We start from the raw sequence: 17,704 nt of genomic DNA on the forward strand, positions 1-17,704 counted from the left end.
CAAGGCAATTGATGTCAGAAACCATTGGGGAAGTACGATTCTTGCTGCTTAAATAGGTTTCATTATTATAAATATTGTAGCAGGCAAATTTGCCATAAATGTTCTAATATTTGTTTTCAGCTGTCTTCATGGGATTTTTCCCCCCTTCACCTAATTTCTGTGAATTGCAACTTTGCACAACAGTGGTTATTACAATAACTTGGCAGATCTACCGTTATCATGCTTTTTCACACTGCTGCTTCAAAAGTAACCAGGATTGTACATCCTCTTCCTTTGTCTGGTTGACTCACCCTGCCAGAATTGTACCTTTTGCTGTATATCATAGCTATATTATCTTGACCTAGGTCCTTAAGGCTTGAGGGAAGTATCTTATGGTAAGCTGCTATGGCAAGAAGAAAGCTACAAATATTTTTTAAAAGTAGGCCTGGACAGATTGAAGAATATACAAAGTTTTGTATTTTGAATTTATGATAACTGGAAGTTAATTTTTTTTCTGTTGTATACAGATAATTGACCTAGTACTATCAAGTATTTAAAATGCACTTTTTTTTTGAAGTATCGTGCAGTTGAGTCGCGTTGCTGCAAAAGGCTGAGTCAATTTTTTATGGGCTTTTGTTTATTAGCATGTAAACATCAAGTGCAGTTGTGGTTCATGCAATATTCTGAAAATAGCCATATTTTATTAACACTTTTATTTGCACATTTTAATTGTTGCAAAATCCTAAGATCAGTTCCTAGTCCATACTGAATCATTCTGGTTTTCTAGTTATTTGAGCAGGGTGAGATAGGTACGGGGATGTGGGAGAACTCTCAGCTGTGTCAGTTGAAGCCTTGAGTTTGGTTGACAAGCCTCACAATTGCAAGAAAAAGGTCATCCTTTTTGTTTCATCAAGTGCATGCAACTTAAAGCTGTACAGCCAGCAACTTAATGATGAGAATTCTAAAGTGTTGCCTGTTTTTGAGGCAAGAAATATTCATGGGTGAGGAGGAAAGTTCCAGTTTATTTTTCAGTTTAAAATTTGTTATTTAATAAACAGAGGAATGCAAAACATTTTGTTTGGTATAATTTGACAATTTTAATGTCTAACACTACAAAGGAATTGAAGTGCTACGGTAGAAATTAATCACGTAGATGTCTTGATATTCTAATCTTGTATTGAACAGTGACTGGTTATAATTTGATGCTGAAGCGCCACCTCGTGTTCAGTTTGGTGTGGTGTTGGTTGGCAACTTCAACTTTTGCATTACGTTTCTAAACGCTAATAAAAGTATTTTTGTATTAAGTATTTTTTCATCATACTTTATGAAATTCCGAGCCAACTTTCTATTTAATTTTTCACATTTGCTTAACTGATCCTTCTACGAAGTATACCTCAGTAGATAATATATGGTCTTTACAGGAAACTTTCTATTCCGATTGGCGTAGGTATTTGACAGGATTTATTGAATCATACTAGTCATTCCTTTGAGGCAACACTATGGCTAGTTTTAATAAGCACACATTAAAGATTAATTGTAGGATTCATTATTACTGACCTCCCAAGTCAATAAAAACCACTAAAAAATCTACAATTAGAAATATTAGGTAAATTGCTTTATTGTTGTCACTTCTGGTTTAATAGACTAAGTTCTCTATAGTAGATAGCAGTTACAATCTCTATCGTAGTATAATACAGTAATTTACCCTTGATGTGGTTTGTAGTTCATAAAGGCCAACAAATTGCATACAAATAAAAACAAGAAATGCTGGAAATACTCAGCAGGTCTGGCAGCATCTGTGGAGAGGTAAGCAGAGTTAACGTTTCAGGTCAGTGACCCTTCAGAATTCCGAAAAGGGTCACTGACCCGAAACGTTAACTCTGCTTCTCTCTCCACAGATGCTGCCAGACCTGCTGAGTATTTCCAGCATTTCTTGTTTTTATTTCAGATTTCCAGCATCCGCAGTATTTTGCTTTTATTAAATTGCATACAAATCTGTCTAATGGACTTTCATTTTTAACTTCTTTCTCAATTTTCTCTAATACAATGATATTTGCTCTCCTTTTGCTAAACAAAAAGAAATTGAAATAAAAGCCCAAATGGCCAATAACTCTTTCTACATTTTCAGCCGGTTGCATTCTTTTAATATTGGCTTCATCACACCAAACTTGTTAATTGATCATTATGTTGTCATGTAACAGTGGGAGAAATTTTCTGAAGAGCATCAGGTAGCTGCATTACTGATAACGTTATGATCCTTGCTACAGCTATTAAAATATTACTGATCTTTCTTAGTTGTACTTGATGTGTGAAAATATTTGGTACAGGCAGTATTAAGGTATTTAATACTTGAAATATGTTCTATGCTAGGATATTGATTTAATTCCCATGCCCTTCACTGGTGCAACCCAGCAGGTTGATGCACTTTCAGCTCATATACTGCAATGATGAATTCCTCTGTAGCCCCTTCCAATGCTACAGCAATAAAACTACAGAAAACATAAATGCTCTCTCTTCTGGATCTTTCCCAGGTTTTTGCATGTGCTGAGCTCCCACAAGCAAGCTCTGACACACTACAAGTCAACATGCAATCTTGCACACAGTACAGGGTATTGTATTGTCTAGCAGTTTAACAAACCTTGTACTGTACTGAGGTTACTGGATATGACCTGAGACTTACCATGATCTCCTAGACTTTGTAAAGTAGTAAATCAAGCTCTGTCAACTGTGGTTTAGACTATAAACAAGGGAACAGTTTTACTAAAAATAGCATAACCAGCCTACAGCAGTTTACAGAACTTCACTTGTACCTGCTTAATCTAAAAATAGTTCTTGATTCATACTTTCATTAACTTCGTCTAGGTCTTAACTAGGTCTGGATCAGCTTTCATGACATAATTTATATATGGGGTTTTGTCTTGCTTTGAAATCTCTGACCCCTACCATGATAACCTCTGAAGTACTGCTAACCTGGGAGCATGGTCCCTCAGGTACATCTCGTACCTTTTTTGAAATTCAGACCTAGGATGTAAGACGCCACTGAGGTGTTGTACCCAGATCATGTTGCTGTCACTCACCAACGATTTCAAAAACAATAGGGCTATGCTTCACAGATGCTGTATCCAAGGGTGACAATCCAGTGATCTGCCTAATTTAATGGATATAATTATATATACAACCAGCAGGAAGTTTTTCCAAAGCATGGTTTCAAAAACCCCACAAGTCCATGCTAAAATCGTTGTCACCTAGTTGTAAATTCATTTGATCTCATTGAATTGACTGCAAAACATAGCCACATGATAAAACAAGATAGAAATATTCATATGGGAACATATTTATGACTCATAATGAACACTTGATCTGAATCTCCTGGTGCTGTTGTATTTTGAACTAGACTGGCTTGCTGTAAACAAAATGTAAAAGTACAAGCTGTTCTTGGAGATGGTAATAAAGCTTTGGAGACTTTCTTGTGATTTGAATGTGCTGAAACTTGCTATTGGTCACATTTGGTATCTTTATTATTGTAATATCAACCCTAAATGTTAAACTAAACAGATTGAATTAAAACTTTTTACTCCTGCTCTAATATCTTTTTCCTTCTGTTTTTCCCTCCGTTTCCCTATTTTTATCTTCCTAACAATCTATTTTAATTTTCTTTTTTAAAATTATGTTTAAAATAGTTTACTTGTCTTTTCAGTTTCTCTGTTCCATTCTCTATCTTGGAGGTAAGAGCATTGTTGGGGAGGGGATGAATTGTGATTTGATTGGCTGACAGAAATTGTTTTGCAAAGATCTGAACATTGCTGTGAGTTGTTGTAATTTTTCACATCAAAGGAGATGGGACTGCCAAAGAACAGGAAAAACGTTGGTCTTGAGAATACAGCATCATGATCAACAACTTGGGGTTAAAGGCTACAAATCACAATATCTATGTTTGTTCTTGGTATTTTTTTTAAATCTTCCTAATTACTGTGAATGTTTATTGTTTATTGATCTGGCACATATTTAGACTGCTTTGATTCTCTTTCCTACTAACAATTAAGTTGGGATCAATGAACAAATCAAATACAAAACCTGTTGGCACAGCCTCATGATTCATTGCCTATGTCACAGGCAACAGGTTTACTTTAACTGTAATGCTTTCATGATGTCATTGTCACCTAGATGACTGAAATAAGCATCAGTCTTCGGTCATTAGAGGAAAGATGAGTCATGAAAGGAATGACTTCAACCAGGATTGTTGTAACAATTGGACAAGAGCTCTGTGTGCAAGATATCCACAAAGTTAATTCATCTTTCAAGAAGCCGATGAAAAGAAAATTCTGTTCTTTTTATAAGCAGGGCAGTTAAAGATTCGGCCAGGCAGCCCATGAACAATGTAAGCAAGAGTTTTTCTGGCTGGAACCTGAGCTGAAACTACCTTGTTTTGCTAGGTGCTATGTAAATGCAACCTTAAAATATCTCATCATTATACACCACCTAGAAAGTCTGTTGTCATGTTTTTATAAGCCATAGCAAAATAAAAAGAAACACCTCTTGTGTAAAGTTTAAACCCTCATTCAAAGTTTCATATTGTGGGAAAGCCTAGTGCAAAGAAACTGAAATTTACTGCACTAGATTTCTTTTGCAAAAACTGCTACTTCATCAGAAATGGTGCAACGTTACCTGAAGTAATCGGATGACTTCACTAATTGAGTTTAATGTCCTTTGAGAGCAAGCTACCCAACATTTACATGAGTGGGTTGGAAAAGAATTTCATACAGAAATAGGGATTGAGATTCAGTGGGAGTGAGCAAATTGAATCTGCACTGATACATACACACACACACACTATGTTCACAATTTTTTTCTTCAAGCTGTTGATTAGGATTTGAATATAATTACCTTTTTATTGGTGTTGTGGAAGGTGAATTAACTTCATGGATATTCAGTTCAGTTTAGCTCCATCGCTAAAAGAGTGATATCCTTCTAGTTACTTATAAATACTGTTGATCCTTGGAGCCAGAAAATGTCAATAAATGTATCATCACAAATATTCTACATCAGCCAAAATTAACACTGGCTGATCATATTGATGCTACCTTAGTTGTATCTCTCATATGTGAGCACAGATGATTTTAATTAAATATCCTTTGAGATTGGCCTATTAAGTTTTAATATATATTGTATGTGTATATATGTCCAAAAGCAGCTTTGGGGTTTGGCATCCAGATTAATGCTTCAGATAGATGAGATTTAAATTGATAGGTTTCTTGACCATCTCCTTGCCTGTTCCCAAAGCTCTGAGTTGTGTGGTGCAATGCAGTCATAGACCATGAAAAGTCCATGGTTTGATCCCAGATTTGGTCTTGGTGTCTCCAGGCTAGGAGGGGAAATTTAACTAGGGTTTCCTGCTCATGACCTTACTGGAATATGTGCATGTGTGCTTTATGAGGGGTGTTCTGGATCAGTTCAGCCACAATGACTCTTAAGTCAACTATTGCTGATACTTGCCTGAGCTTGCTCATAAAGAACAGCCATTTGGTCGAGATCCAGAGGCTTGCTGGAACCCAATGCTGGAGCAAGGAGAGCTTTCAAGAAAGGGCAGAATTTGTTTTTTGATGCTGTGGTGGAAGAATTTAGAGATTTGTACTCTGGTGGTAGATCATTGACATTCTAAATAGTTTGTTTTTGACCGTAGTACAGTGCCAGAAGCATTGATGGTTGGGTGTGTTATATTCTAGGGAAATGGTCTGAAAATTATTTCATAGTCCAATATAGAAATGTGTAAACTTTCTCAATTTTTAAAAGATATTAGTATGTAATAAGCCTTCCTGGAATGTTAATCCAATTGAGATACGAACATACCAATTAGGAGCAGAAGTAGGCCATTCAGCTCCTCACACCTGCTCCGCCATTGAATAAGATCTTGGCTGATCTGTTAATGTCCCGAATTCCACACCCCCATCTACCCCCGATAACCTGTGATTTCCTTGCCTGACAAGAATCTACCCGCCTTAAAAATATTCAACGACCCTGCCTCCGCTACCTTCTGAGGCAGAGTGTTCCAAAGTCGCACAACCCTCTGAGAGAAAAAATTTCTCCTCTGTCCTAAAAGGGCGACCCCTAGTTCTGGACTCACCCACAAGAGGAAACATGCTTTCCACATCCACCTTGTCAAGACCGTTCAGGATCTTATATACTTCAATCAAGTCTCTCTTCACTCTTCTAAACTCCAAGGAAAATAAGCCCAGTCTGTCTAATCTTTCCTCATAAGACAACCCACTCATTCCAGGTATCAATCTAGTAAACCTCCCTTGAACTTCCTCCAATGCACTTACATCCTTCCAAAAATAAGGAGACTAAAACTGCACACAGTATTCGAGATGTGGTCTCACCAGTGCCCTGTATAACTGAAGCATAACATCCTTGCTTTTAGTTTCACTTTCTCTCGTAATAAAGGATAGCATTCCATTAGCCACCTTTATGACTTGCTGTACCTGCATACTAGCTTTTTGTGACTTGTGCACTAGAACACCTAGATCCCTCTGCACCCCGGAATTCTGCAGTTGTTCCCCATTTAAATAATACTCAGCTTTTTTATTCCTGTCAAAGTGAACAACTTCACATTTCCCCACATTATATTCCCATCTGCCAGATTTTTGCCTACTTAACCTATCTATATCAGTCTGCAACCTCCTCCTATCCTCTTCACAACATACTTTCCTACCTATCTTTGTGTCATCTGCAAGCCATCGCTCCCCTCATCTAAGTCATTGATATAAATTGTAAAAAGTTGAGGTCCCAGCACATGTAGGACTCCACTCGTCATAGACAATCAGAAAAGGACCCATTTGTGCATACTCTCTGTTTTCTGCCAGCCAGCCAATCTTCTGTCCATGCTAATATGTTACGCCCTACACCTTGAGCTCCTACTTTATGCAGTAACCTTTTATGTGGCACCCTGTCTCAAATGCCTTCTGGACATCCAAGTGCAGTACGTCACTGGGCTCCCCTTTACCCACAGTGCATGTTACTCCTTCAAACAACTCCAATAAATTGGTTAAACATGATTTCCCTTTCACAAAACCATGCTGACTATTCCCGATTACCTTGAGCTTTTCTAAGTGCCCAGCTATAGCTTCCTTAATGATTGATTCTAACACCTTCCACACCACAGACGTCAAACTGACTGGCCTATAGTTAGCTGTTTTCTGTCTCCCACCCTTCTTAAATAGAAGGGTTAGATTCTCAATTGGAACTCAGTCCCTATGGTGTCTCACTCCAGAAACTCAGTTGCAGTACTGGTGCTTCTCATTTATGCTTTGCCGGTTTTCCTAACTATTCTGTGCCATTATTATGATACAAACAGTTTGTGCAAACGGTTAGTTATTTTATATGACACATCACTCTGATAATGGCTCATGTATTTTGCAATTCATATTGACCACGGGCATTGGATATTGCGTTTATAACTTTCAATAGGTGTGAGGTTGCATTTCCTGAAAACACAGGGTTGTGTAATGTCCTTTAGATAGAAGGATTGAGGGGGGAGGAGGAGAGAATTCCACATTGTGTGACTGTAGGAAATGAAAATATTTAATTAGGGAGGCCTTGCTCATCTTGACAGTTTTGATTCTCAACTAATAAAAGAGTTGAAAGAAAAAAAATTGCTAAGTGCTTGTAATGAGGTACATACATTGTGTAATGACCAGTTACTGTTTCTAAAAAACATTATTTTTAATTGGGGTGTATTTAAAAATACTGTGGTACCTTTCTTTGATGAGATCTCTGATGAAAGACTATGCCATTTAATTATATTTGTGATGAAAACCTCTCAAAGGTGGATTCATTTGGTGAGATAGCTCAAAATGAGTAAAATAAAATGGTGTAATTATCTTAGGTGAGTTAGTAATGGCTCAGTAGCTATTTTTAATACATTTAGCTCTCCTTTGAATAAATACAGTGGACCCTCCATTATCTGCTAAAAAAAAATCTTCATGGGATAAAGCCTTCTGCAAGATGCACTTCATTGTAAAGCCCATTAATGCCATTCTCATCCTGTCTCACATGGAACTTTGCAGCTCAAAGATTAAATTAAATATTCAGATTTGTACTGTATTTAATTCCTGTATCTAGGGAATTACAGTATCATACAAGATGAAGATTTGGGAAGTGATTATGTTCCAATTTCCATTATTCATTATGACAGATAATAGAGATTCCACTGTGCATTATGTAAATTGTATGTTTAATAAAGATCAGATAAGTGTCTTCATTTCCTTTAGCTTAATGTTGTCAAAACCAAATCTGATTTTTTTTTTGGCTCCTGCCAGCTACAATATACCTTGAGCTTGACTGCATCAGAATCCCCAGCTGCCACATTGGGCTGAGTCAAAGTGCAGAACTGTGTGGCATGCTGCTTGACCTTGACGCCAGCTTCCTGTCCCAGATATCTCCGCCTGCCTGTATTTTTGTATGCACCCTCCACTCCTCTGGCTCTATCATGAGTGGTAAGATTTCTAACTCTGGTTGAGTTATTCCTAGAGGTTTCATCACACAACCTCCTGCCTCATAGCACCCTGCCCTCACACTCTTGCCCTGGTCCATTCTCCAGGCTTACTGCCTTCTCATGGCCAATTGGAAAGCAAACAAGCTCTTTGTTACCCAATTGGATTAATCTAGACTTAGTGAAAGAGCTTCCCCACTCACATCTTCAATATTTTTATAACTAATAAAGGGAAGTGTTTCTGGGTTGCTCACAGCAATGACCTGGAGGTTAATTTTCAATTCCTTTAGACTCCAGAACAATCCTAGAGCGTTGACAATCCTAGTGATTATTTGTACAGAGCTTAAGCTTGCCCGGTTTCCTTCTCTTTTCCTGCTTTTAAAAATTTCCTTCAGTGCCTTCCCTTTTCCTGTGCCCTTGGTTCCCTCCCCTAAACTTTGTTTTTATTAAACCACTTCCAGGTTATCCCTTTTTAAATGCAAAGGCTCTTGCATGTCTTCCTACATGTAGAGTGCTATGGAAAGACAAGCTATTTATGAAAAATTGTTTCATAACTAAGGGCGGCACAGTGGCACAGTGGTTAGTACCGCAGTCTCTCAGCTCCAGCGACACTGGTTCGGTTCTGGGTACTGCCTGTGCAGAGTTTGCAAGTTCTCCCTGTGACCACGTGGGTTTCCGCCGGGTGCTCCGGTTTCCTCCCACAGCCAAAGACTTGTAGGTTGATAGGTAAATTGGCCCTAGTGTAGGTAGGTGGTAGAAGAATTGAGGGAAGGTGGGGATGTGGTAGGGAATATGGGATTAATGTAGGATTAATATAAATGTGTGGTTGATGGTCAGTACAGACTCGGTGGGCCGAAGGACCTGCTCATGACTGTAACTCTAATGGTATCCTCTTTCGAGAGTTTTTTGCTTCCTTAAACTTGTAATTTTAGAAAGATACTTGATTGTGCGGATAGCTTTTCTGAGATAAGATGCACACTATGCTCCTGTTTTGATGGAAGCAGATTTCAGTTGTTTTATCCTCCACATTTTGTTGGACTGCATCGGGTTTTCAGTATCTTAAGGTGCAAATCATTCCTCATCCATGTTAACTATTGCTACATCTTTGGGATGATTTGTGAAATATACTTGTATTTTCTTTTCCCTCTGGGCAGAATCTCTTTTAAAAGTGAATATTCATTTACTCCAACACCAATGCTTTCAGTCCAATGTATTCAATATGGCACCAGAAGATTCTAAAATTCCATAAGTTGTGAGATTTGGGCCTTTGCCATATTGTTGATTGTCCATTTTCTTCTGTTTTTTATTTCCCCAAAGGAATGATGTTCACTTACCTGAACCCAAATACATAAACTTTTATTGAACTGAATCTTCAGAACTCTTAATCAAAGGTCTCAGGCAGTCTTTTTTTATGTGTTCAATGATTTGTTTTCCTGGTTTTAGCTGCCCTGATTGGAACTCTTCTTTTTCTTTTGGGCCTCCTTATCTCGAGAGACAATGGATACGCGCCTGGAGGTGGTCAGTGGTTTGTGAAGCAGCGCCTGGAGTGGCTATAAAGGCCAATACTGGAGTGACAGGCTCTTCCACAGGTGCTGCAGAGAAATTTGTTTGTTGGGGCTGTTGCACAGTTGGCTCTCCCCTTGCGCCTCTGTCTTTTTTCCTGCCAACTACTAAGTCTCTTCGACTCGCCACAATTTAGCCCTGTCTTTATGGCTGCCCGCCAGCTCTGGCGAATGCTGGCAACTGACTCCCACGACTTGTGATCAATGTCACACGATTTCATGTCGCGTTTGCAGACGTCTTTATAACGGAGACATGGACGGCCGGTGGGTCTGATACCAGTGGCGAGCTCGCTGTACAATGTGTCTTTGGGGATCCTGCCATCTTCCATGCGGCTCACATGGCCAAGCCATCTCAAGCGCCGCTGACTCAGTAGTGTGTATAAGCTGGGGATGTTGGCCGCTTCAAGGACTTCTGTGTTGGAGATATAGTCCTGCCACCTGATGCCAAGTATTCTCCGAAGGCAGCGAAGATGGAATGAATTGAGACGTCGCTCTTGGCTGGCAATCGTTGTCCAGGCCTCGCTGCCGTAGAGCAAGGTACTGAGGACACAGGCCTGATACACTCGGACTTTTGTGTTCCGTGTCAGTGCGCCATTTTCCCACACTCTCTTGGCCAGTCTGAACATAGCAGTGGAAGCCTTACCCATGCGCTTGTTGATTTCTGCATCTAGAGACAGGTTACTGGTGATAGTTGAGCCTAGGTAGGTGAACTCTTGAACCACTTCCAGAGCGTGGTCGCCAATATTGATGGATGGAGCATTTCTGACATCCTGCCCCATGATGTTCGTTTTCTTGAGGCTGATGGTTAGGCCAAATTCATTGCAGGCAGACGCAAACCTGTCGATGAGACTCTGCAGGCATTCTTCAGTGTGAGATGTTAAAGCAGCATCGTCAGCAAAGAGGAGTTCTCTGATGAGGACTTTCCGTACTTTGGACTTCGCTCTTAGACGGGCAAGGTTGAACAACCTGCCCCCCTGATCTTGTGTGGAGGAAAATTCCTTCTTCAGAGGATTTGAACGCATGTGAAAGCAGCAGGGAGAAGAAAATCCCAAAAAGTGTGGGTGCGAGAACACAGCCCTGTTTCACACCACTCAGGATAGGAAAGGGCTCTGATGAGGAGCCACCATGTTGAATTGTGCCTTTCATATTGTCATGGAATGAGGTGATGATACTTAGTAGCTTTGGTGGACATCCGATCTTTTCTAGTAGTCTGAAGAGACCACGTCTGCTGACGAGGTCAAAGGCTTTGGTGAGATCAATGAAAGCAATGTAGAGGGGCATCTGTTGTTCACGGCATTTCTCCTGTATCTGACGAAGGGAGAACAGCATGTCAATAGTCGATCTCTCTGCACGAAAGCCACACTGTGCCTCAGGGTAGACGCGCTCGGCCAGCTTCTGGAGCCTGTTCAGAGCGACTGGAGCAAAGACTTTCCCCACTATGCTATGCCTGTGCTGGGACGAGGGAGCAGTACCCCAGGACATGCGCGATGCCAACATCATCACCCTCTATAAAAACAAAGGTGACCGCGGTGACTGCAACAACTACCGTGGAATCTCCCTGCTCAGCATAGTGGGGAAAGTCTGATTGGAACTACCACAGCTAATAATGGGTCTGAATAAATCATGGCTGTGATTTTCTATGAATTAAGAAACAAACACAAAGTACTTTAATACAGTAACTACACAAGTCACGAGGGCGTCCCATATAGCAAAAGGAGTAAACAATCCATTGTTAAACATCCACTGTTACTAAATTTTCTGACTGCTTATCAGACATCCAGTACTAGATGAGCAGAAATTCCCTCCAATTAAATATTGGGAAGACTGAAGCCACTGTTTTCAGTCCCTGCTCCAAACTCTGGTCCCTCGCTACCGAATACATCCCCCTCCCTGGCAACAGTTTGCAATTAAACCAGTCTATTCGCAACCTTGGTGTCATGTTTGCCCCCGAGATGAATTTCCGACCATTGCTAAGTCCGCCTATTTCCATCTCCGTAAAGTTGCCCAACTTTGCCCCTGTCTCAGCTCATCTGCTGCTGAAACCCTCATTGATACCTTTGTTACCTCTAGACTTGACTTTTCCAATGCGCACTAACTGGTCTCCCACATACTACCCTCCAGAAATTTGAGGTCATCCAAACCTTTGCTGAAAATTTTCCCGTTCACCTATCACCCCTATGCTCGCTGACCTACATTACCTGGTGAAATGTCTTTTTTAAATTTCTCATCCTTGTTTTCAAACCCCTCCATGGCCTCACCCCTCCCTATCTCTATAATCTCACACTGCACAGCCCTCTGAGATAATGTGCTCATCTAATTCTGACCTCTTGAGCATTTCTGATTTTAATTGTTCCACCACTGGTTGTCCTAAGCTCTGGAATTCTCTCCCTACGCCTTTCTGCTTCTTTACCTGGCTTTCCTCCTTTAGAACATAAGAAACTGGAGCAGGAGTAGACCATAAAGCCTGCTCCACTAGTCAGTATGATCATGGCTGATCCTCAGCCTCAATTCCACTTTCCTGCCCACTCCCCATATCCCTTGATTCCCTGAGACACCAAAAATCTGTCTTGGGCTTAATCATACTCAATGATGAAGTATCCTCTGAGGTAGAGAATTCCAAAGATTTACAACCCTTTGAGTGAAAAACATTCTCCTCATCGCTTTATCCTGAGACTGTGCCCCTGTATTCTAGATTCCTCAGCCAGGGGAAGCGACCTCTTAGTGTTTACCCTTTCAAGTCCCTTCAGAATCTTGTATGTTTTAATTAGATCACCCCTCATTCTTCTAAACTCTCGAAAGTGTAGGCCCAATTTATTCAGCCTCTCCTCTCAAGAACTAATCTCGTGAACTGTTGCTGTACCACCTCCAATGCAAGTATACCCTTCCTTAAATTTGGAGACCAAAACTCTCTGCAGTACTCCAGGTGTGGCCTCTGTACAGTTGTAGCAAAACCTCTTTATTCTTGTACTCCAATCCTATTGCAGTAAAAGCCAACATGCCATTTGGCTTCCTAATTGCTTGCTGTACCTGCATGCATTTGTGTCCCTTGTATAGATATATCCAAGTCCCTCTGAACATAAACGTTTACTAGTTTTATTTATGCCTTTTTTTTTAAAAGTTCTGCTTTTCGATTCTTAGTGCCAAAGTGAATAACCTCACTTTCGCACTTTTTGCTTCATCTTACTTACCTTATTGTTCATTCACTTAAGCTGTCTATATCTCTTTGCAGCCTTTTTGTGTCGTCCTCACGGGTTACATCCCACCTAGCTTTGTATTGTCAGCAAACTTGGATACATTGCTCTCTGTCTCTTCATCTAAGTCATTAACATAGATTGTAAATAGCTTTGACACTCAACACCTACCTCTTTGACCAAGCTTTTGGTCATCTGACCTGACAACTCCCTATGTGTCTCGGTGTCATATTTGCTTTATAATGCTCCTGTGAAATGCCTTGGAACATTTTATTGTGTTAAAGGTGCTATATAAATATAAGTTGTTAAATTTATAAATTAAAAATGGTAAAATTGCGTTTTAACTTTCCTATCGCATAACATGGCTTTTCTGCTGTATGTAGTGTAATCCTAACCTTTATGATTTTGTTTTTCTATGGGTTTTCCCTTGCATGTTGTAACTGTTAGTATGCCATTCAAACATTCCAAGCAGATTAAAAAGGAGTTTCAGTTTTTAAGATGCTCTGTGGAAATAATTTGAACGTGTAATAGTGTTTTAAAATGGATCGCACTGTATCAAAGCAACATTGGTATTTTGCTTAAATACATAATATTCTTAGTAAATCAGTTTCTCAGTACTCATTTTGACTGGAGCAGTTATGCATTAGCTTTTTCAGAGCTTACTTTCCGATTACATGAAATACTTGGACACCTCAATACTTGCAGTTTGAATGTGTTGGACTCCCAAATTTGAGACCCAATTCAAAATCCCGTTCTTGACCTACATTTATCCTTAGGGCTGAGTTTCATTTGTGTTGGCTAGAGTGGAGTCCTTTGCACACTGCTCAAACTTTCAAACTGCATTGTACGTAGTTGGAAATATTTGTGGACTGCAGTCCAGTCTGAGGAGAAAACTGTGGAAATTGGGGTTTAACTTGGGGAAAGTAGAACATTAATTGGAGGAAAACACTTGTAGCACTTTGATATTCTTTAATATCAGTAGAAAATTTGTATTTGTGCGTTTATTTCATAAATCTGAAAACTGTCACTGTTTTGTGCTTCACAATATTGCATGGTATAGTAGAGCCTACTTCAATATATTCCACGGATAATTATATAAATTTGTGTCCTCATTAGGCACAAATTCAGTTTTACAGACTTGCACATAAATTAATTATTAAATTATATTGAAGCAACAGAGTAATAGTCCTCTTTTACATTTTTATGTTTAAATTAGCTGGATGATAGTTTAATCATAGGCAATAGTAGAATAAATTGTCATCTTTTGTAGGTTGGTTCTCATCGGGATGAATCTGTCAGTCTCCATAGCAACCATTCGATCCTCCCCAATACAGTCCCTCCTTCAAGTGCAGAATTAAATCACCAAGCACAGGATAACTACAGAGGTATCTCTTTATAGATATCTAATTCAAAGTGACATTTTATTGAATATGAACTCTAAATCCCCCTAAATAAATTATATACTTTGTTATTCGAAATAGTGTTTGACCTCAGAGTGCTTATAATTTTGCACAGGACTATCAGGTTTACAAAGTCCGTCTTCTGCTTTGCGTCCAGCAGAAGTCAAAACAGAAGAGAAAGATGAGAACACAAATGATTCCTTCTCATCCGAAGACAAGAGATCAGATGATGAAGGATCTAAAAAAGATCTAAAGATGCAGTCTAGAGGAAGGTCATGGTGAGTCCATGTTGAAATGTTTATATGAGGTATTGATCCTGGTTTCAGTAGAATATCTTATATAATTTGCCTTAACTGCAATTTAGCATTATGTACTTACTTTCCTGCACAGTAATCATGAAGACGAGGACCTAAACCCTGAGCAAAAAGCAGAAAGAGAGCGCGGAAGGAGAATGGCAAATAATGCCAGAGAGCGTCTTCGTGTAAGAGACATCAATGAAGCATTTAAAGAGCTAGGACGAATGTGTCAACTTCACTTGAAGAGTGAAAAACCCCAAACCAAACTACTTATTCTTCATCAGGCAGTTACCGTCATCCTTAACTTGGAACAACAAGTCCGAGGTCAGTAGGCTTGAGGTTGGCTACTTACAATTGTGGCTTATAGTCTTTTAATAGATGTCAACCAGCATTATCTGACAGGTCTTTGCCTTTAAAGTTGTATTGACAGTCTTCCCTGGCAACTCAGTTGCTTCAGGAAGTGAACAGCTATTGCCTACATTCCAGGAAGATCCCAAGTTCAGTCTTAATCTGCTTCAGCTGGCCTGGCAGTATGATCACTACAGTTAACTCTAGTGCCCAGGTTCCCACTCCAGATTTCCTTCCAGCAATGCCCACTGGAAGTTTGCATGTTTGGAACTTGGGTACAGACAGGATTGGGATCACTATCAACTTCTCCAGTGGGCAGGAGACTCGCATATAGAATGTCTTTGAGAAAGGGACCAGAGGGCAACTAATTCCTGTAGAACCGTATTGCACACATTCTGGCGGGAAGGAACAAGCACTGATCAGAAAGTTGGAGGGGCGAACTTGTTACTGCGCAGTTGCTTAGTTTGAAATTAATACACCTTCTCCCAACTATTCCACAACTCCACTGCCCCTACCAAAGTTCTGGTTATTACCAATGCTGTAAAATATGCTGCAGTGAAGAAGCTGAGCCCTAATGTTTACATTAAAATCCTATCTACTTACTCTAAAAATGCTAGAATCACAAATGCATTTTCCTGGTTCCACTATCTGTTTGAGATGCCAGATGACATAAGCTGACTCAATGTACACAGATACCAAGTTAGTCAACAACGCTGAATGTTTTGAGCTAACTTGGAGCTCAGGTCCTCGGTTACCACAAGAGCCTTACTTTTGATTCCTTTGTACCTTAAAAATACAGCTGCTGTTGCCCTTTAATGGGCTTGTACTTCTGCAGTGTGTCCCCACTGCCACCCATTCCTGACCTTGGCATTGTGTTTACTCTTGCATAGTGATTTTACTTTTAATTTCGCAATTCTTTAGTAACCCTATTCATACCACTGTGTCAATCGTGGCTCAGTTGATAGCACTCTTGTCTGAGTTAGAGGGTGTGGGTTCCAAGTCCCACTCCAGAGACATGAGTGCAAAATCCAGGTTGACATCCTAAGTCGTACTGAGGGTGGAAGTAAAAGATCCCCTGGCACTGTTTCAAACAGCAGGATCAAGGGTTATCCCCAGTATCTTAGCAAATATTTAGTCTTCAAGCAACATCCATAAAACAGATTATCTGACCATTATCATATTGCTATTTTGGAAGCTTGCTGTGTGAAAATTGGCTGCTGCATTTCCTGTATTATAACAGTGACGATACTTCAAAAAGTACAATGCTTGTAAAACTCTCTCTACCTGAGGGTATGAAAGGTACTATATAAATGCAAGTCTTTTTTTTTCCTTTTAACAAGATGAGGTTAAGTTTAGAAAAAAGCACTTGGGTTATAGACCAGCTTACAAGAGTACAAACACAGGAAGTTGGGGTGGTGGTAGCCGCCCCATGTTCAAGGTAGTTTGTGGAAACAGCGAATACAAGGATGGTCTATTTGAAAATCGGTTTGCCTTAGCAGGAAAAAAGAGGCAAAATCAACCAGTGATCCTTTTCCTGATGAATACTGAAAGAATATTACTTAAAGGATTGCGCATGTGGGCAGAATTAATGGTTAGCTGTAGGACCATTCATTTATGAATAGAGTGATGACACTTTCCATCAGGCTTACATGGAGGATAGCCGAGAGGGCTGCTGATGGCAGTGCAATGCCAAGCCCAGCAAGAGGGAAATGGGGGGCAGAGGAGGAGTGGGATTATAGAACATTGGGAGAAAGAGGTAAGTGGATTCTGCTGAATTTGCTATTGTTGGTAACCTGTTATTAGACTTGTATTTGCAGTCAGCCCTTGTTTAGGGAGGGTGGGTCCACATCTGGCTATAGTTGTGACTGACTCTATTCAGACCTAACAGTGCAACCTAGTTCAATGCTTCCAGTCTGCACAGATAGATACATAATCCCGCTCAGGAGCACAAGATGGGCAAATTAAATGTGGAAATTGGAGTGTTCAATTTACAGCCTCCAATCACTAATGACTGGAGTCAGGAGTACTAGAAAGCAGGCATGCAATCACCCGTGCCTGGTTCTGCTATTGATTGCCCATTGAACGAGACTCCACTTGGGAACCGAGTAAAAATGTATTCGTATGTTTTTTTTCCCTTCCATGGTCAGTTTCTTTAGCAGGTTGTTTTTGCATAGAGAAAAATTTAATCTATTTTTTCATGGCAGATGGTAGATGGAAATGGGTTTTGGCCATGACGCTGCCAGAGATCATACTGTCATGTGTTAACTGGCCCCATATTGGCATGAATGATTCGGGTAGGAATAACTTAACCAAAAGGTGATGTGTTTTAATGAGAACAGAAAGTGCTGGAAATACTCAGCAGGTCTGGCAGCATCTGTGTAGAGAGAAAGAGTTAATGTTTCAGGTCTGTGACCCTTCATCAGAACTAGCAAAAATTAGA

General features: G+C 39.9%; 1 protein-coding gene across 22 annotated transcripts in view; it reads left to right on the plus strand.

The window, feature by feature from the left end:
- tcf12 (transcription factor 12) overlaps positions 1-17,704 on the plus strand; it is a 455,542-nt gene that overhangs the window by 424,295 nt on the left and 13,543 nt on the right. For 18 of the 22 annotated variants that reach the window (XM_068017858.1, XM_068017857.1, XM_068017856.1 and 15 more), the window contains 3 exons: positions 14,491-14,605; positions 14,736-14,898; positions 15,011-15,240. In XM_068017858.1, the coding sequence (XP_067873959.1) occupies positions 14,491-14,605; positions 14,736-14,898; positions 15,011-15,240 (508 nt within the window). Of the gene's footprint in view, positions 1-14,490; positions 14,606-14,735; positions 14,899-15,010; positions 15,241-17,704 lie in introns of those variants that run through there. The other 4 variants (XM_068017860.1, XM_068017870.1, XM_068017871.1 and 1 more) reach the window with 4 other exon arrangements.

This window comes from Heterodontus francisci, chromosome 38 (genome assembly GCF_036365525.1).
Source record: "Heterodontus francisci isolate sHetFra1 chromosome 38, sHetFra1.hap1, whole genome shotgun sequence".
Lineage (NCBI taxonomy): Eukaryota > Metazoa > Chordata > Chondrichthyes > Heterodontiformes > Heterodontidae > Heterodontus > Heterodontus francisci.